General features: G+C 31.0%; 1 protein-coding gene across 1 annotated transcript in view; it reads left to right on the forward strand.

The window, feature by feature from the left end:
* Window positions 1–490: 490 nt before the first annotated feature.
* Window positions 491–22379, forward strand: part of Smp_148430 (hypothetical protein) — a gene marked incomplete at its 5' end in the record, with an annotated part of 27176 nt that continues 5287 nt past the window's right edge. Inside the window, 10 exons of the mRNA XM_018795779.1 lie at window positions 491–679; window positions 6980–7277; window positions 9522–9772; window positions 10841–10986; window positions 12557–12643; window positions 13821–13847; window positions 16124–16175; window positions 17672–17714; window positions 18348–18571; window positions 21720–22056. Coding sequence (XP_018650057.1) covers window positions 491–679; window positions 6980–7277; window positions 9522–9772; window positions 10841–10986; window positions 12557–12643; window positions 13821–13847; window positions 16124–16175; window positions 17672–17714; window positions 18348–18571; window positions 21720–22056 — 1654 coding nt within the window. The remainder of the gene's footprint in view (window positions 680–6979; window positions 7278–9521; window positions 9773–10840; window positions 10987–12556; window positions 12644–13820; window positions 13848–16123; window positions 16176–17671; window positions 17715–18347; window positions 18572–21719; window positions 22057–22379) is intronic.

Here is a 22379-nt window from a genome sequence, read left to right on the forward strand (position 1 = left end):
TAGTCTCCGATTATAATTGTTCATGCATTTTCGTACCGATTGCGTACTGTTCCCGTTCTCTCCTTATCGATCTTCTACTGAAATAAATTCAATGCCCGACCATCACCATATAGTACTTATGTGGACATCATTAACCCACACCACACCAGGAGGGAACGATCGTTCAGTGCCTCCAGTTTTTCATTTGTTGTCTAGCTTAGATCGACTAATGAATTCAACTATGAAAATTATTATTGTAATTAACAATTAGTTAAAATATAAATCAGTGTTATATAAAAATCATCATCATTATACTAAACACTATGCTTAAACAAACCAGTTTGTAAGTAGTTTATTCCATTCGATTAAAATTATTCCGCTTATATCTATTTTCTATTTTCAATTATTTAGACAAACGAAATTACTAGATTCTTTTATGGAAAATTTTATTGATCAATTAACTAAAAATATAAATATTAAAAATGAAGAATTTGATTCTATTAAACAACAAATGAATGGACTTCAATTAAAAAATTCTGAATTATTAAATCAATTAAAAATAAAAAATGAAGAATTAGAAGAATATAAAAAAATACAAGCTAATAACTGTACTACTAATAATACTACTGATATTGCAATCAAAGAAAATTCATCAATTTTAATACAAATAAAAGATCGTGTCATTGAACTTGAACGTGAAGTGAGTTAATTATGTTGTTTGTAAATTTTTATTTGAAATGGTATTATAAAAATAAATAAATATAACATATATGTCTTGTGCATATTAATGAACAGTTATTCCATCATTGTTACTCTAGTTAGAAAACTGACCGTAGATTCATTATTTATTTATTTTATTTAAACACATAAATATTGGTACAAGGAAGCACCAGATGCATATGAGCGACACAAGTCTCATTTGATTTGTGTGAGGGCTGTGATACTGCCCAGGTGCCCAAACCGAAGCAGGTGGTTTTCTCAGGGAGCCACACCCGGAGCCTTTGACCGAAAGATCTGATCCACAAGGCAGTGGAGCATCGTAAGGAGATGCAGTCCCATGGTAGCCAGTGACTAACGATTGATTCATACGCCATTTGTTTCCTTAGGATACTGGAGCCCATGTGCACCATTGGTTTGGAATGAGGGTTTTCCAACTCCCCTAGGTGGACTCGCAGTGTCCACCAATCCGGTTAAAGCGCCGGACATTCTCTTTTCGTCCTCTCAATTTCGTAAGCAACACCTCCGCCACCAGAAGGCAGTGAGTGGAACTTCCCTGGCAGTGACTGCATACGCATGGCCATGTGAGAGCATTCGGAGAGGGAGAGTGGACTCTCCTCCTCACCCTCGGCCGTACCAGGGCATTCGGGTGCCTGATCCATTATACCCTGTTTCATATTCAAATAATTGAGCAAATACTTTGATAACAATAACATTTTTTTGTATTTGTAGCGATAGTGTAATGATTAGAGCACTGAATAGATTAATGGTATGAATCCTGCTCTGTATGCTTCAGTTTGGGCAGCCAAGTTGTCTTAATGTATCTCATACAAACAGTGTGACTCTAAGTTTGTTTAATATTCAGAGACCAATAATTTTTCATCAGTTGAACTTATTTTAAAGAATGTTGGTATGGAAATTTGACGAAGCTGTTATCGACTCTCTTCTTGAAAAAATACACTAAAATTCACTTAAATTACTACTTATGGTTTATTGAATTTGCGTTATCTAATCTTATTATGATAATTAAAATGACAGGTCATTTTCAAAGTTGAAAACTAAAGAAATAAGCACAGTTGCTTACTCATTCTTCTAATAAAGCTAAAGTGTTATTGAAGAAAACACTTTGTCACTGATAAACACAGTAAATAAATGATATAAAACTTAGGAATCTAAGAGTGTTGAGATTTTTCAACTATCCTATAAAAAGGCCTATGTTATTTCGCAAATGCTATAACGTAACATTGAACAGTTCAATCTCATTGGCCGTTTTATCTTTTAATTAATTAAGTTAGTACCGAGACAGCTTTATGGAAATTTTCAAGCAAAGTTGACTTTATCACTGACTGAGATCCATTGAAAGATTACCGAGAAAGAAATAATAACGAATTGCTGTTTTTATTCTGTTGTACAACTTCTCAACAATGTTGCTCTATGACCCCACATAAAGTTCAGTCAAGTTGTCATTCCAACCTATTTGGAATTACATTTTCAACTTCAGTTGCTTTGCGATATAGTGTTGTTCCGATAATATTTCATTGGACAGATAATTGAAAATCATCAGTATAGGGTTGTGAAGATTGTTAAGTTATTGATTGACATCATGAATCGATCGATGTTGGATCACCATTAAAAACCTGTAGGGACTGGACGACCGTTTCCTCCTAATATGTGACTCCTCAGCGGTGCGCATCCATGATACCTCAGTGGTGATAAATATATTTTTTGTTATATCCCAATGAGTAAAATAATGTACTTGTGAGATTTCGTGGCTTAATGTAGGCTACTTCTTCAGAGTAAATAAAATTATGTAGTTTTGGTTTTGTCTCTTATGTGCAAATGCAAATCTTATCCCATTCACGATAATATAGTTAGATGGTCGACAATCCTGCCTCTTTTTACTATCATTTCTGGTGTTTTACAGGGGTTTTTTCTGTCGACACCTATCTACTGAATAATTATCTTGGCCAAGTAGATATAGACCAGATATAGCCTGGAAATTGTATTAATTGTACGTTTGCTACGAAATATTGTAATCTATTTATTCTTGGTATTGAATAAGGTTGATATTCTCCTGTCAGTCATTTTAACATCAACCCAAGTTTTATCCTTAAATGATGTTTAATAACATTTATTGAAAATGATTTCTAGTTTAGTTCTAAAATATATACTTATCACGAGTAAGTTAGTGTAATGCACTGTTATCAAAAAATATCTATTTATCTATTTTGAGCGAATAGCGTTAAATGCTTGTTACATATGGAAATGTACACTGTAGGTTTCTGATCCACTGACTTGGTATTATTTGCTTGTATCTTCCCATTGTTGTTAAGGACTGAAATAGATCAGTCTGTAGTTGGCATACGTGCAGCTTGTGCGGACTGCCTCGATATTGCATTAAGTTACAAGCTTTATAAGCAAAGATGGATAGCGGCTAACACTAGGATCTAGGACGCTCGTTTCGTCGTATTTGGGAATCGTCAGCTGGATGTACCTGCATTTTAGAGTTGATGTTCACTCTGAGACTCGAACGCAGTACCATTCTCTTCAAACGTCATCGCTTTATCCACTCAGTTACTGTGTCCTGATATCCACCTGATTGTGACTGAAGGCAATATCGAGGCGGTCCACACAGGATGCATGTATGACAACAAGAGACTGATCAATTTCAGTCCTTAAAAACAATGGGAAGATACAAGCAAATAATACCAAGTGAATTTAAACTTCACCCCATTCTACAAGCAGGGGGCTATCATCTTTGCTTATAAAGCTTCTAATCCATTGGTCTAAAGATGATTCATTCGTTGATAGACTTCTATAGTGCTGAAAATTAGGAAGAAACAGCTTCTCACTGCTTCCCCACATCATTTTGATCAACGCTGAAAGCTCCTTTAGCGATAAAATTTATGTATTTGTCAATTCATAAGAATATTTTAGATAATAATAATGGTTATTATTGTTACAGAATGCCCGTCTTAATGAAGCATTACAAAATGAAATTGAACAAAATGAAAATATTAAAGCAAATAATCAAAACTTAGAAATACGTATTAATACTTTTCAAGAACAATCTGTTTCAGTACAACGACAATTAGCTGAATTAATTGCAACAAATGCTCGTTTACAAGTTGAAAATACTACATTACATAGTCAGTTAGATAGTTTTCATGGTCAAAATTCTAATCTATCTACACGAATTACTGAACTTGAATGTAAGCGATTCAATGTTTATTTTGTTTTATTCATAAGAACTTTTTGATGATTGTATTAAACATTTATGACTTGAAGTGTTATTGTTTTTAAATTGAATTTTTTTTGTCTCCTGGGATTTTGAATGAAAGACATTTCGTTGTCTTATAATATAATCTATAGTAAAAGCTGAAAAGAAAGTCTTTTAATAAAAATGTATTATAATAATAAAAATAATAGTAATAATAATTTTAATAGTTGAGATCATCAATCAATTGAAGCTAGACCACCATGGGAAACCTGGAAGAACTGGACGGCCATTTCGTCCTATTATGGGACTCTTCAGCAGTGCGAATCCACGATCCCACCTCGCGAGATTCAAATCCAGGACCTATCAGTTTCGCGCGCGAGCGCTTAACCACCAGACCACTGAGCCGGCAGTGACTAGTGGAGTTCAATCAGCTCTGTTGTGAGATAGTAACTCAATGAAGACAATGGTGGATGTGTCGCTCAATTTCGTGGATCAGTTGAAGTTAGACATTAACACCGTTGGAAGCCGGCTCAGTGGTCTAGGGGTTAAGCGCTCGCGCGCGAGACTGATAGGTCTTCGGTTCGAATCTCGCAAGGTGAGATCGTGGATATGCGCTGTTGAGGAGTCTCACAATAGGACGAAACGGCCATCCAGTGCTTCCAGGTTTTCCAAGGTGGTCTAGCTTCAATTGATTCATGATTTCAACTATTGAAATTACTATAATATCCACAAAACTCCTTCTGATAATAGTAATATTACTTTTTAACTGATTTGATGTGTGGGCGAGAATGATAATGATTGGTTGTTTTGCTGAGTCAGACATGCAGGTAGTGTGACAGGTGTAATATGTATTGTATATTCCCCCATTCTTATAATTATTATTGATTAACTGTTCTTTGTTGTTGGATTGTGTCGGATTTTGGTGTGGAAATATATTGACGTTCTAGGCAGGCTAATATCGTGTTCTTGATCTTAGTTGTTTTGAAGTCCTGTAGAATAGACACTGGGAAGGAATCTAGTGTAGATATTCGTCTAAGGTAAATTAACGTCCCACATACGTGTAAAAAGTGAAAGAACTGTTTTAACAAGAAATCCTGGATTTATAACAAGTATCATACCTTTATAACATGATATTTGAATTGTTTGTCGACTGATATAAATCGAATAAATCGATTTAAATCTAAAAAAATAATGTCATTTGAAAAAAATTTGAAAAATTCAATAATTGATATATTCTGAATAGTTACTAACAGTAAAACTAAGAATATGCCTTTCTTTCTAATGAAAACTCTGTAATCATATATCGGTTTGTTTAATCGATCGGATTTTGCGTTACGTTTTGTGTATACGTATATGGGCAATGATAATTACAGCTAGTTGTTTGGAAATAAGTGAATAAGGTGTGTGTGTGTGGGGAGGGGTTAAACTCCGTACTAAATATTTAAAAATCAAGTATCTCAGTGACTGTTACCTTTCTACAACTATTTTATTGGTTTGTATTTCTATAGAAATTTTAAAAGTCGAATGGAATATTGAACATTCATAATCAAAAAAGGATTTCAATGAATAATCCCTAAAGATTATAATTAAACGTTGTCACTATTTGTAACATATTCAGTATTATAGATCATTTTGTTAGTTAAAATTAAAGGTATGTAAGTTCCATCAAATTACTTGGAACGTACCATTTACAGCTGAGTCGGTCAAATATAATCGCAAAACCATTTGCTTTAAGCATTAATAAGAGCTTTAAGAAGTTTCTGTTATGACGAGTTATCATTACTATAATACGTGTCCAATCAGTTATACTGAATTGGTTGAATATTTTATGTGTAAATAAGGTCTTGGATTTCTCTAATATTTGTTCAGTGAGAGATTCGGAAATAGGTTTCATCGGTAAACTATCAATCTAACCTTTACACAGTTAGTTCAATAAATCATCAAAACATCTGGATCATTATAGCAAGTTCATGTTTATAATTTTTGCATATCGATCCGGAAAAACCATTAAGACAATAATTTGAACGGAATAACATTCATTCATTTCCATTAACAACAAATAGTTTTCATATGTAAAAATGTTGTACGGATTTCGCCATACATTTATTCTGAGAAGTGAAATTAGTCATCAATTTAGCGTAACACTAAAATCAAAAACCGATCTAAGTTAGAAAACCAATGAAAACCTAGAAGTATTGGATAGCCGTTTCTTTGTAGTATCATAATCCTTCAATAGTGAGCATGTACGACCTAGTAACCTAGAATCAGCTCAAGGCCTTTTATCTTGTGTGCGAACGTTTCACATCTACACCACTAAGCTGAGATTCAATGCTGTACAGGTTTAATTCTAATTACTTTCACATAAAATTAACGTCCCAAGAAATATAAAACCCGAAATAAGAATTTTCTAAGGTAACATAATTATGTATCATATTCAAATGTATGTTGCAGAGGATCGTTTGGAAGGGAGAGAGAAGAGAAATAAAAGATTGTAGAGTTTGGAACAAATAGTTATGTAACTTAGTAAATGAAAAGTAAGTTGATAGCAATTAGGGTATGTGTAAAATTTGCTAACGTAAGCTTTATTGATTAAAGAGCAAAAAAGGTTGCTACGAACTGGAGAAGCAGTTGAACTAACAAGTGATTAATATTTATAGCAATAACCAATAGTTTTTACAGTATTTTTAGTGGTTACATATGTTAATAAAGTGTTAAACTGTAGGAGAAGTGTGTTTTACATAGAGAACAGTCGTAGTGAGTTAGTTTGGATTGACTTTTCATAAACAATACTAAATTGATAATGTAAGGAAGAGTGATTTTCTTAACAGAAGTTTAAGGGATATATATAAAGGAACTCGAAAAAATCAACGTTTATTCAAGGTGAAAGTGAACACTCAGTGAATTGATGTGCAACCATTCAACATACAGAGAACTTTTCATGAATCAAATAAATGAAAGCGAAAATTTTCAGAGGTATATCGATTCTGGCAATACAATATTTTCAATACTGTAATTATATTACATTGTAAATTGTTAATGTGTTCTACATCTCTCATCTACTAGTTTCATCTATTTACTTTTAATCTAGCTGAAATTCATCATTTATCAAATGTACTTGATACAATGCATACATCTAAATCACAATTAACTACTGATTATGAACAATTACAATGTTTACATGAAAAATTAACACAAGATTATGAACAATTAATTGAAACATTGAAAACTTCAAAAGAATCTCAACGTCAATTAAAATCAGAAATACAATTAGCTAATGAACAAGTAAATAAATTACAAACTGAAGCAAATGATGTACAACGATTAAAAACTGCATTAGAACAAGAAAGAGGTAGTTTAAAAGGTGAGGTTAAAAAGGAAAAATAATGTGATAGAATATATTTTGATCTCATTGGTGTTTTGTTGTTATAAGATCAAAGTAACTAACCTCTATCAATACTAATAACTAAATTATGATAGCATTTGAAAACGATGATTAATAGTAGGATTTTTTCAAGGTTCATGTTTTGTGTAATTTTAAACCAATCAGTTGACACAATTATAATTTATGAACGAACCGATCAGATTTAAGATAACGAGTCTTAGATTTTAGCGCGAAATTCATTCATCCATTTGATTAAATAGTGTTTTGGCATTTTAGCTGATCTCAGTTCGTGATGAAAACCCTTAATCTAATTCCTAATCCTAACCGTCAACTGTAAATCATAATCTCAATTGCTCACAATGGTTTATAACCTATATTTAACATTAGTAGGTAGTTGCATATTCTCAAAGTCATTTTAGCGTCGCTCAAAGGTCGTCCATAAATTATAGCCTCACCACCAATCAGTTAAATATGTATGGATTCTCATTGAAATTTGTAGTGAAGTACGTATACTTAAAAAAAATAACATATCATTTAAAAAATTACTCCAATTTCATAATTGAATTCAATGAAATCCAATGAGTGACATTATCATCTTTCTCTTTGTCATTGATCTTGATACTTATGATTCTGTGTATAGATTGTTTTATTGTTTTTATTGTGGTAATAATTTGAATATGATAATATTTAATCCATCATTTAGAAAAAGGCAGAATAATCTTGATTTCAATTCTTCTTCTTCTTCCTGTTTAAGCTAATTTTATTGATTTTCCTAAAGAACACAATGGGATCAAATCAAATACATTCATTTATATACTGATTTTTACATATGTGTAATGATTAGTTAATTATTGAATACTATATAAATTAGAAGATATACAAGTCTCTACTATTATAAAACATAGGGTTCATACAGAATAATATAAAAAAATATAATGGTCACACGAAGAGAAAGTTTACACTGAACAAAATTTACACTTAATTAAAGGAAAAATGTTATTCTGAAAAAATGTTACACTGAAAAAAGTAAAACTTACTATTGTATCAAAGATGAATAGTGGCTAGCAGTGGAATCCAGGACGTGCGTTTTGTCCTATTCAGGACTCGTCAGCTGGATGTACCTTCATCTCAGAGTTGATGTCCACTCTTGGACTCGAACCCCGTACCTTTCTTTTCAAACGCCATCGCGTTATCTACTTAGCTACTGAGTCCTGATAGCCACTTGCTTATGCAATGGGGTGAAGTTTAAATTCAATTGATGTTGTTTACTGATCAATCGCAGTCCTAAATAACAATGGGAAGATACAAGTAAACAACACCAAGTGAATTTACTATTGTATCGATTAAAATATTACACTGAAGATAAAATCAATGTCGAAACATCATGAAAACTGATTTCATGAAATGTTGTACAACGTTTGGGAAAAATGTTAACTTGTCTACTTATCACGACTTATAAATGTATTAAATTGAATGGATCTTGGTGAAGTAGATCAATTGGTTGTCAGATTCAATGAATTCACTTTTTATTCTAATAATGATATTAAGTACAATTTTTATAATATCAGTCTATAAATCAATTATTCTAAATTTCTACAGACGATTTTGTCATTTATTACAGTTTATAGTCTATTTAATATTACAGAAGTATCAGTTTTGTGATTTGTTCAGTTATCTATAAATTACTCGTCATTAAAACTAGATATATACATGAAATTAATACACATAAGTGATATTAGTAATCAATAGTTTAGTTGGGTCATTTCTGTTATATTTCGAACTTAGATTCTTAGTGTGTCGCGTAATACTTGAGCATTCGAATGCTAGAACCCTCCTAAAGTCGCAAAATGAGAAGACGGAAGACTAGTAAATAGGAATGTTATTCCAAACAGTGTCAACTATAGTACAAAAATCTCATTTATTTATAATTTTCGGCTGAAAGAAAATCATCATTTCGGACAGCCAATAGACACATAAGGGATCCTTCTTATTCATCCAATAAGGGAGCTACACGTCGACATTCTAGAATATTCCCCTAGCGGTAATTGAATGGAGTGTCTTCGGCTCTTTCTAGGTTTCTTGAGGCTTCCTTGAGTTTGCCAACGAGCCATCCTTACAGTTTCAACACTGAGTTCACATTTTTAAATCAATGTGCATATGAATAAATATATAACTAATATTAATAGTATTATTGCAATTTGATGATTAACAATTCATTAACAGGTGAAGTTAAACAAATTGTTCAATTCAGAGAAGAAAATGCACGTTTACAATCTGAATTGAATTCTTTAAATGCAATATTAACTCGTGAAAGACATGAAAAAACTAATATATTAGAACGTAATCGAGAAATTCGTCATCAATTACAAGATAGTGAACATAGAGTGGAACAATTAACTAATGAATTACAAAAATATCAAAAATTAGAACAAGCATTACATAATGAAATGGAAAGTTTAAAAACACGATTACAAGTAAGTCAAAATTGATTGTTGTCTGTTATTATTGATAATTTACTGATACTAATGTATATCAAACCATAAGATCTGAGCGAATCAAGTTGAAATTTTACCTGTGATAAATATATTCTGTTAGCGGAAATCTCGGCCCAGGACAGAGTGGGTTGGAGAATGCTGGTCGGCGGCCTATGCTCCTTTGGGAATAATACGCGTAAGTAAGTAAGTAAGCGGAAATCTGAATATATGGTTAGTTGCATTATGGACCCTTAATTAAATATTTATTATTCAAAAGCTTGAATGTACTTTACAGTAAAACGTAATGGTTATTTAACACCAATTTTGAAGTTTTAATTAATGTTTAGGTCACTTGTATTCAGTCACATATATATTCTAACTGTAGCTCACATGTGGTGAAATTATCGAGTGATGTGAAGGTTATACATATTTATGATCAAACCGATATGTGAAATCAACGTGTGAAGCCATTCATTTTTATTTTAAGGTTTGTTGGGAGACACAAACCTACTTTGTTTGGGTACACACAATCGTTATTTTTTTTAGTGTAGTCATCAGTTGATGTAGTCTGAGATCCATTTCAGCTGTCCAGATTTATTCATTTTCTAAAATGAATCTCATTCATAAACACATTGCTACCAATGGAATTTTTCTACATGTTTATTATGATGGGCAGAAGTAAAGTATCATTAGTTACTATATAACCATTTTTACTAATGTTTCTGATAACTTGATATTTTGATTGCACATTTGATTCGTAATTTAAAGGCTTTAATCTCTTGAGATGTGTACTCACATGTTCAATCAGTTGATCAATGATCCTTTTTTGCGAAAGTTATTCAGTTAGATTATATTTATTGAACAGTTTCATAAGAAAAGGATTTTCCTTCGTTTTCCTTGGTCGTCTAGCTTCAATTGACTCATGATTTCAACTATAAAAATACTGGAATCTTCACAAAACCCCTTCTGATTAATTTAATCATTTCAGTCCTTTCAGTAATTGTATTCAGTTAATCATTTATGGATAAGATATTATTTTCCTTTTCATTTTCTTCTTCCATATCTTAGATGTTAACAGAACTTAATTTAAAGTATGAAAAAGAAAATAAATCATTACTTAGTCAATTACAAAGTTTGTTAAATCAAAATCAAGAAATTTTGGCATCAACTTTAAAAAATTGTGAAAATCATGTCAGTCAAGAAGGTGTACTCAGGTATTCGAATTTTTATTGATTTTTTTTTAGTTAAGTTTATTTTTTCTAGTGTCATAACGTGTAGGTGTTTGTTGACAAGTTTGTTTACAAGTAAATCAATTATAGTAATTTCATATTATTGAGATCTGCCTTAACTTTTAATATAAGGACCTTTCACAGATCCCTAAACTATTGACTATCAGTGTAAAATCTGACTATAGAATAGTATATTTGTCAGCATAGATTTAAATGATACCATAAATGTATGATTGAAAAAGATTTTTATCATGTAACTTATATCATGGAATTGTCTCAGTAGTTACATCTTTGATAAAAGGAAAAATTCCTATATAACTATTATCAGAATGCGGATTTGTAGAGACAGTATTAATCGTCATGGTTGAATGCATGAACCCACTTACCTTGTAGGGTAACATTTTATGAACTTATCTCTGTTCTTCGTATTTATTTTCAGAATTTATGGATTTTTTGTACTGAGTCACCTTTTTATTAAATTACCTTGACTTCTACTGTAGCCCATCATTTATTTCAAAATAAATTTGATTTCTCTTAAACTTTCAAGTGGTGTTCATGAGTATAATTTAAAATAAAACATATATAGTTCGTCACCAGGTGGAGCCCTGTAGCATTATGGTATTCCTTTCTTGCGTTTTGTCTCTGAATAGCATAGATACAAAATAAACTCACAAAAATATCTAACATAAACTATAGCTATGGCACAGGTCATAGTGTTGTACAATGCAAATTATATATATATATATATATAGGGAAACATTACATGAGCATAATAGAAAATACTGTCGAATATTATTTTGCGTTTGTATAATGAAAATTGTTGATTTCTCGGATGAAGTTTATCATTTACTCACAAATAATGTCGGAACTAGTACAGGTATATATCGGCAACGTGACTACAGGAATTTAAGAGAGTGTAAATTAAACATTAAAAATATATTTCTTAAAGAATCAATGATATCAAAAAGAAGGAAATTTTTTAACAGTCGATTAGGAACAACAGACCTAGGTTTTGTACTCAGTGATCAATTAATTGTAAATACATCTCATTCCTATAGGAGATCAGTTGTGGCCCGAACAAATTGGTGGTAATGTCTCTGACTATTAAGCTAGGATGGAACCCACTATAGAGCATTACTTTCCTAAAGACTACAGGTACAACTCGCTGACAAGTATCAAAAAGCACGGAACCTGGACGCAGAGTTTCTTGTTAGCTACCTCCAATCACCAGTTTACATCTCGACATAGTGCATAAGATGTTGAGTCTCTAAGAATAGTGACCAAATTATAATTAGATCGATATAATAAGATCAGCACTAAGAAGGACTTGACATACATGATACTGGTCACTAATCAATGATTGATCAGTTATAAATACATGGACATGTACTCAGTAAAAATGTTAAACTATCGTATCGGATCCTATGTATTTATCACTCTCTATTAATACACTGAATCTTGGTTTTGTTATAAACAACATCAACCTTTATATATACTTAATAGCATCACTTTAAAACGTTAAAAATTAAAGTTCTGTACTTTTTCTATTTTGTAGAGAACGTTTATTATCTATGCATAGACAAAAACAACAACTTGAAGAAAAAGTTATGGAACAATATCGTAATGGTTCATCATCTAAAAGGTATTTTTAATATTGTAAATTAAACAGGCTAAATTCCATTTGAATTAATTTTGCATTTTGTTAAATGAATTAATTTGTCAGTGATTTGAATTCGTGTATGATTTGTTATCTCTGTGTTCTTTTCTTTACTTATATTTGCTCCAAGATTTTGTAGATATTTTTGATTTAAGAAGTGAAATTAATAAGATCTACTGAATTACTTTTCAGTAATATTTATTCATAATTTTTAATTAAGAAAAGGGAAATGATACTAAAACTGAATATTACTTTGGATATTTGGATTTTTTCTCTCCAGTTTTCACTTATTATTGATCGATGATATATTCTGTGTCTATAAGCTCTGTGATGACTTTCGAGAAGCACGACGAAACCAGTCGAAGAGTTTCCATCTAATCAGAGCCCAATGGAGTTTGTTAGAATATCAACGTGTCATGCTGCGACTGTACAGTCTTATAACTTTCAACCTTGCGCATTGGTTGAAATATAATGATGTTATAGCTAACTCTATTCACTACAAATACCCAGGTTTTTCTGTACATTTTTGATTATTACCCGATAATCACTTCCACTGATTTTTCCGTCATTTGATTTGCGACTTTGAGGTTCTTCAAATTTGAGTACCGTTAGTTGTACATCGTATTCTTCCGTCATCAAGTAGAGAACGTACAAATAAGATTTTTAGAAACTGCCTTTTTTATGAACCAATGTTGTATTTTCTACAAATATAGGATTAAGTGAAGTCTGAATTCTGGAGTATAGCTATTTCAAGTTAGTAACATACTACAGAGTATATGTAAATTGACAACTATTTCAGTATAAAAGAAAGGGCGAATTTTAACCTCATTTGACAAACACATCATTAATAAGTGTGTATAGGGAAATAACACCATCTTTACACTACTTACTAATTAAATTACTTTTTGTATCATTTTCACTTATCTGTAGTTAGTTCTCGATTAATTTCATAGATTGGAGATTCTCACTACAGACTTTATGACATTGAACTATACATAAGTTATTAGTTAATTGAATATTAGATAAGTCGTTCCGTTGACTTTGTTACTTTGGTTAACAGTTTTCTTTAAGTTTGTCTTAGTAGTTTATTTTCAAAACGGTCAGTGTAGTTAGGGATCGATTTTTTAAAAAATTGTCAATTATTATATTTTATTCATTCTAGTGACTTGACTAATCAACTGCTTTTGGAGTAAGTATTAAGGAGAACGCTCAAAAAATATATTGAAGCTGTATTCTGCTTGCTTTGCCTCAAATTCGCACATTTTACTTATCTAAAATGCACTTTGTCTGTAAACACATGCTATGCTATATGCACAATTATTATTTCATATGCAGAAGTTGCTTATTTATAAGAAAATATTAAGTTTTTTGTTATGAACCCTGATCTAGATCATCTTAGTTAGTTCAGACTGATTTGTGATGATTTGTAGATGAAGGGAAATAGAAAATTTCGAGGATATATAATATAAACTCCTCTTAGTATACACGTCAGAGTCATAGATTTGATTTTTGAGCCACGTCTTTTTCTTTATGGCTATGGATATTAAAAATAAAATCACTCTGCGATAGGGTAGCTTGGTTTTGAACTATACACTTCCAGAACAATTGAAAACCTAGTGCTTTAGTCACTGCTTCGTATGAATGAAGTCAAAACTAACACCTGTTTTTTAAGTGTCTTATACTAGATTGTAAACTATGTCAACGTCATGGATTTTTTTGTAATATCTATTTCCATACAATTTCTTAGTACATTTATATCTAGTAGTTAGTAATAGGATAATACAATCCTGATTAACATATTTGAAGCCATGTTCACTAGTTGGGTTATATTTCGTTATAGTTAGCAGAACAGACAAGTGGGGACAATCGAATGTATTAAAGCACAAACTACAAACTATCTCACTAAAATCTGTTAACCATACAGTGAACAGTTAATTTGCAAAATAACAATCAATTGTCTCAATCTTGACTGTTCCTCCTGCAAATATCAGTCCATCTTCTCTGATTTCATTGTTCATGAATTTTCATACCGATTGCGCTTCATTCCTGTTCTTTCCTTATCGATCTTCTAATGACATACATTCTATGCCTAACCATCACCATATACTACTTATGTGGATATAAGTAACTCACACCACACCGTTCATAGATTAACCTTATTCAATTCATGGTTGTCACAATAATTAGATGGCAAATTACTTAGAATATTTGAATAAGTTGATAATTCATTAAAACAAAATGAATTAATTGATTGAATTCCAATCTACCCTGAGTATCAATTGTTCATAATATTTTATTTAAAGAATAACTTACTACTCAATTTGTTTTCAGTAGATATTTTAAGTTGGAAACAATGAATATTGAAACTTTTTCTTTTTATGAAATTTTTTTGTCTTATAATTTTAAATTCTAAACTGAAACATTTATTACGTAATAGTTTCTAAAAGTAAAATTGCTTACACAATTATTTTTTTATTTCTATGCATGTATGACTGCATTTTGTTAATATTTTCTGTTTATCTATTCAACTGTACAGTATTATGTGTTAATAATGATTGATTGCAAATGCCTATGCATGTCATAATTTGAATATTTCTACTTTCTGTTCAGTATGTAGCCCAAACGAAAAAAGAAAGTATCGAGTTAGTGTTTATTTGTGATCGTTAATTTATTAGGTATTAGGTAACACGTTCAAAATGTGGCTACACTGACTTTAATTAGCATTCCTAGACAGTTAAGGTAGCTTTTAAATAAAATAAATAACTTAAAGTAGAATATACGAATCTGTATTTTGTCACAGACTACCTTAATTAGTGGGTTTAAAGAGCACTAACCACTTGAACTAGTCTGTCATTTTAAAAAAGTCTTTATATTATTTAATTTGCATTTCAATCTTACTTCACAACCTATTCTAAACTGTTTTACAGAACACTTGACATTCACCATTTGAAATTTGTTCAATTTGTTTGATTACTGCAATCTTGTGTAATCAAATTTTTGCGATGTATGATGTAATCTCTAGACAATTTGTAATCTAAAACAGATTATACAGTTGAAGCGACATAGTAGTGACTAGACATTTAAGTTCAACAAAGTGATTCTTCAATTTTCGCCCCGCCCCATAAGCACTCATGTTTGACTAGTATCTCGACGATAAATTCTTGATTTTCACTACCTGTCTATTCATTGGTTAAAACAAGACATAATCACTTTAAGATCATTCATAGAGTGGTTTATGGTAGTCAATCAAGTATAGTTTTACCTGTATAACTTCAATTATAATCTGCATAGCGTATTTATGTGATCTTTGGTTTCATCCAGTTATATCTCTCATAAACACACACAGGTCAATAATTTAACCATACTAAATGTATCAGTAAATTTAAATTATATCTATCACCAATCAGATTTATTTAATTCTGTTATTTTGTTTAATTTCTAATTTCACTTCTGATTCATTTATAGAAGTCAAAGACGTTTGACGCTTATTCAAAGAGCTCGGGCAGCATTGAATAAAGTAAGTGGACACAATTAGATAATTTTACATATTATTATGACTTTATAAAAAATACACCATAAGCCAATTCGTTATGATTTTATGTCTGGTTTTTTAACACGTGATTTATCCACCAATCGGAATACGACTTGTCTAATCTTAACACTGTGCCAAATCAATGACGTTCGACCAGTATGAGCAGTCTGGCGTCCTTATTTGTCCCTTGTCCACCTAGCCCTTCCAATTGAGTCCAAAAACACCAATTACAGCTTATGCTATGCGAATCACGTATTTCAAGCATACTCGGTTTATATACCAGATAAACAGACCGCATCACACCATAAAATAGAAAATAATATTTGTAGAAGACCAAGCCAAATGTGGCTGTGAACATGGGAGACAATAATCAATAAACTGAATATAATTTAGGAACAGTAAATTGTATAGCAATAACTCATAGGTCAAAATGAAGCTTATAATAAGATGAATATAGATATACACAACCTAATTACTCAATAGTTAAACAAAGAGAATATATATAGAATAATCGTCCATTATTAGGTCCTGGGAGTTACCTGTACTTATGTCTTCATCAGGATATAACACATATGCATGGGTTTTCACGAAGTTTTATTTTAGTCGGAAGATAATTTCTTTTTTAAATCACATCCTATTCTCAGCTACAGAATTGATGAAAACGGACGGATGTTATTCTGTTTTGAGCGCGGAATTTAGTTCGTAATAATCTGGAAAACTCGCTAATGTTAATCATAATTGTATGATTAAAAGTGGCAAGCACTGAGATGAATTTATCAGTTTTATTGTAGAGTTAATAGAGGTAGGAATAGTGAGTGAATTTTTCATTGATAAAATCGCATAACTGGTCAAACTATATTGCAAAATAACTGAATTTTTGATAGTGGTGATCATTCGATTTCCAGTGGTTGGGAGATATAACTTGCACGTTGTGAAATCAAATAATGGTTCTGATTTCTACTCCATACTGAGTCATAATTACTTTTATTAGTTAGCATAATTTATCAAATTTAATAATGAGATTACTACAATAAGCCAGACCCGTCATTTAAATATAAAATCGATTATCAAATCCACAAAAAGAAACTGAGTTTTAAGACAGAACAATTAACCAACTATTTAAATAGGTTACTGAGTTTAATCTATCATTTATATTATAAAATATTCAAGTAAAACAGTTTGACTATGAGCAGAATAAAACAAACCAGTAAATAAGGGATAAGAAAAGTGGTATTCATGTCATAATGAATAATCTTTCATCAGTATTCAATATCAAAATGTAATGCTGGACTTGATTCACTAGTTCTGTTACACATTGAGTGGGATCTTACAAAGAGAAAAACTCACTAAACTTTTGTTTATCTTTCTATCAATCATATTAATTTCTTTAAATTAATCATTCAATTTTCAATAATTGAATATTGTTTTTTGTTTTGTTTCTTTTTACTAAACTTTTCGCTGAATCCTTCTTCCTCTATTAGCATCATTTTCCACACAATTCGGAATACAATAAAAATAATTTAGGTAAGCTGAATTAATTTATTTGCTTGATATATTGTGAGTAGTATGATATTTTTATGTCTAAATACTATTTGATTAGACACTGGATAACTTTCTAACGCATTGATAACTGACAACTTTGATTATTGAATGAAATCAGTGTAATATTCCACCGAAGGAAAAAAAGTAATAAAGTTTTGTCGCATTGATGTATATGAATTGATCAGTCACAAATAGATCGAAGTGTAGACTATTTACTTCTGATCCAATGTTGTAGAGATATTAAGCTGATTGGGAAACTTGGAAATTTTAATTTTAATTTTAAATTGTATTGTGTTTGTATATTGATGAGGAGTTCCAGACCAAGAGAACACTTCACACAGTGTTCTCTTATTTTTAGTTTTCTGTCTGAAGTTATTCTATGGTGAAAATTACCTTCATGTTAATATATGAACACATGTACCTCGCTGTTTCTGTAAAATTAAATTAAAGTTGGGAAAATTTATCAGATACATTAGGAATTCTTAACACTTGTGTTTGACTGGTATGAGGACTACTTTTAAGCAATTCAAATGGTTGGTAGATCATGAAAAGAGTTTTCGTCAGCATTTAATCATTTTATTTTCAGTATATGGTTTTTTATCCCTCCCTCTTTAGGTTATAACACAATTTCTACCGTACACTCTCAATCTTCTTGGTTAAATGATAGTTACAAATCAATACCAACTATTGGACAAACATCGTCAACATTGCATCGTTATGATAAACGTCTTGTACCTGGTTCAGTGTCCATTTATGATCGTGATCCAGATGAACAAAGTCAAGAAGCTTTAAAACAATTTTTAAAATATTTAGATGATTCAAGTGGAACTAACACACGAGTTAGTTGTTAATATTAGTTTATCTATTAAATATTTCTTGCTATTTTTTTGTTCCACAAAGTAAATTTAATTAATTGGTTTATTTGTTAGCTTATTATTGAGATGAGTCCAATTTTAGATGGTTTCCTTCTTAGATTGACTTTCGATAATCAATTATGAAGAAACAGAAAACACTAATTATTTGCTTCATTTTATTTTGGAACTTACCAATAGTGTGTATTATTGAAGTCCCACTAAGAATCAAATTGAAAACCATCAGGCTCATGGCGAATGCGTTAATTTTAGATCACTGAGTTTGAAATTTAATAATCTATAACTCTGTTAACAGTTGGTTTATGGTGTAGCTTAACGATAATTCAGTGCCATTGACAGGTATCTCTTTAACTCTAATATGGTTGAACTCCATCAGTTATAGTTTTTCATTTAAACTTCAGAGGTTTTTATTAAAGCTTATCACTAGTTAGTACATCATTATTATTTATTTATTTGTCCATGATGATTAATTCTATTCTGAAATATAATTAAATAGCTGCGATATTTTAATCTAAATACGTATGGAATAAAATAAGATTTATGTTTTAAACAACCGTTAATATTATTCATATTGTTGGAAAAAACCAGGGTTCTATTTTCACTGATATTGCTCCTATACCTTTTTGAAAAGTCTCAAAGTGAATAAAAACTGGTTTTAAAGCTCAATACTCAGTGGTCTTGAACTACTTAACGCAAGTTTCCTTTCTTATATCAAATTCTGTGAAATCTCCGATCTAAGAACCCCAGAGAGTTGTTCGTCAATCCCTAGTCCTGTTTTTATCATCATCCTTGACGAAAAATGTTCCCAAATTGCATTGTTCTCCACAAACATTACTCTTAACGAAATATTTTAAATTAGTCAAAAAGATGATGATGGTTGCATCCAGAGTATTAAGGTCAGCTTTAATACACTGTGAATAGTACTGTGAATTTCATGTCACTTATAAAACCAATAAAAAATTATTTTAATTTATAACCAATCTTCCATATTTATTCACCATTTGTGAATATTTTACTTAGTGCTAATTCTTAATTGCATACAATTTTTAATCCTAAATTTGACCCAACTATAAGCCCGAATAAGTTCATTTAATAGTCATAATTATTTGCTGGTTTATATATAAAAGGTATCTGTCAAAGTTTTGTATATCATCGTTCCGCATAATGTGACTGTGCCGATATTGATTTAGATCGACGTCTTCAGTGAACATGGATTTCGAATTAGAATTTGAAGGAACTATTGGAGGCCTGCTTGAATATTTGGGCCACCTGTTCCTGTCAACTAGATATTTCAAAAAGTTATCTGATTTTTGTTTTGAAAAGAGCAAAAACAAAGATTCTAGCAGAACAGCATGAATCCATTTTATTTCGTTGGTTCTCGTCAGCTGCTTACAACATGTGATACTTAAAATCATAATTATACAATGGGTTTAAATTACTTACATGAAAGGGTTTAGTAGGAAGTTATATTGAAGACAGATTAGTATAGTATAACAAGGGTGTACATAAATTTAATAGACTGAATATTGCAAAATACACACCTTATGTAAAAGAAAGTTCTACAACATTGATTGTGACGACAGTTCAAACGCCCAAAAACAGGTGATTACATAATGAGTAAACGTTAACAGGAACAAAATGAGTAGAGCTCAGTTAATAAAATAACTAATCTGGAAGATAGTCGAAATAAAACTCCATGATGTTATAAATGCGAGAAAGAGTTAAAAAGTAGTTTAAGATGCAACGAAGGAATATTTGTCACCAGGGCAAGGAAAGATTAATAACTATCTCCTTTCGAACACATGCCAGGTTTTTGACGCCTGATAGCAACGGCTTTAGTAGACTGGAGTTTGATAATGTCTTCATCATAACTTCCAACTAAACCCTTTCATGTAAGTAATTTAAACCCATTGTATAATTATGATTTTAAGTATCACATGTTGCAAGCAGCTGACGAGGACCAACGAAATAAAATGGATTCATGCTATTCTGCTAGAATCTTTGTTCTTGCTCTTTTCAAAATGGTAAACGGAACTATGTGAATGATTTTTGTTTGTTTTAACATATCATTATGTCTATTAATCGTATAATCTATTCAAGTGCGTTAATAAAAAGTTTACGACTTTTCACTGTACAAGTTATAAAAAATATACAATCAGAGATATTGCATTGGCTGGCAATATGCATTGAGATGAGTGAACATTATTCAGATGTCGATTCCTGATTTGCTAACATATAACTGGCGATCACTCAACGTTTACCATCAACATCGATGAAGAAATAAGAAAAGGAAACTTGTTGAAATACTTTGTACTGAGAATTCTTTATTGTACCAAAATATAATATTGAATAAAGACAATAATAATAATCATTTAAAGATCACTAAAAATGTAGTAATTTCAACGACAGCTTTCACCAAAAGTATATTTTAGTTGGAAACTTATTCAAGGAAAGTAAATTGGACTGTTGTTGTTTGGTACTTCTTGACACTTTAACTAATGTTCTAAGTTATCTAAGAGTTGAATCTGTATTGCTTGTTGATTATTCGGTTATTATCCATTGTAACTATGATATTGATATGAAATCTATTAACTATGACTGATAAATATTTGTCCATACTTTACATTTGACTGACTTCTTAATTCACGGTATTTTTTTCTCTATCAGAGATTCTGAGAACTCACCTTTTAGAGGATTCGTTTTGTTACTTAATGGGTGGTCTGAAATTTACTGATGAAACACCAAAAACGTTTGACTATGCAACCATCTTTTAACATGTCTTCTTATAACACCATTTTGTCATAAAACTATCTGTATTAGTAAACAATGTAACTAATTTACGAAGTACAAATTTAAACACTCAGCAATATGTTTGATGTTAAAGTTAATAGTTCTACTACAATCTCCTAACCGAAACGGATCGAGAGGGGTTAAAACTTACAACGTAGTGATTAAAAAATGTGTTTTGACTACAAAACCATTGTAGATCATTTAACCCTTTAAAAGTCATTAATTAGAATCTATTTCCCCTAATAAATTAATCTTTTTATTGGGAATTTTGAAAAATGTACCTTAGTGAATTTATTTATATTTAAGTTATAATTTAACTTTTCAGCCAAGTTCAGCTATTCCTCCTCAAATTTCAAATCATAAACAATTTGGAAATCATGATTTCTTATTACCTATAAGAGCAAATTCCGGTGGTTTAACAATGAGTCCATGTATAGAGAAACGATCACAATCAAGATTAAGCTCAGATAGATTTACTGAATGTATGGATTCACCAATTTCTGGTCGATCTTCTTATTCAAGTTCAAATGGTGTAAAATCTCAGTTAACTAATCCAACTCATCATTTCCCACATCGAATCGATAAAAATATTCTTAATTTCACAGAAAATATAAATACAAATGAAAAGAAATTTAATTTAAACAACACAAATGGTTGGTTGAGTAAGTTAAGAAAATGTAATTTTTAAAAAGGAATTTTATTATCAGAAGGGGTTTTGTGGAGATTTCAGTATTTTTCATAGTTGAAATCATGAGTCAATTGAAGCTAGACCACCATAGAAAACCTGGAAGCATTGGACGGCCGTTTCGTCCCATTATGGGACTCCTTTAATAAATAGATTTGATAGAGTTGAGATCATGAGTCAATTGGAGCTAGACCACCATGGAAAACCTGGAAGCACTGGACGGCCGTTTCGTCCTACTATGGGACTCCTCAACAGTGCGCATCCACGATCCCGCACTCGCGAGATCTGGATACCGGCTCA

Source organism: Schistosoma mansoni, chromosome 2 (assembly GCF_000237925.1).
Source record: "Schistosoma mansoni strain Puerto Rico chromosome 2, complete genome".
NCBI classification, from domain to species: Eukaryota; Metazoa; Platyhelminthes; class Trematoda; order Strigeidida; family Schistosomatidae; genus Schistosoma; species Schistosoma mansoni.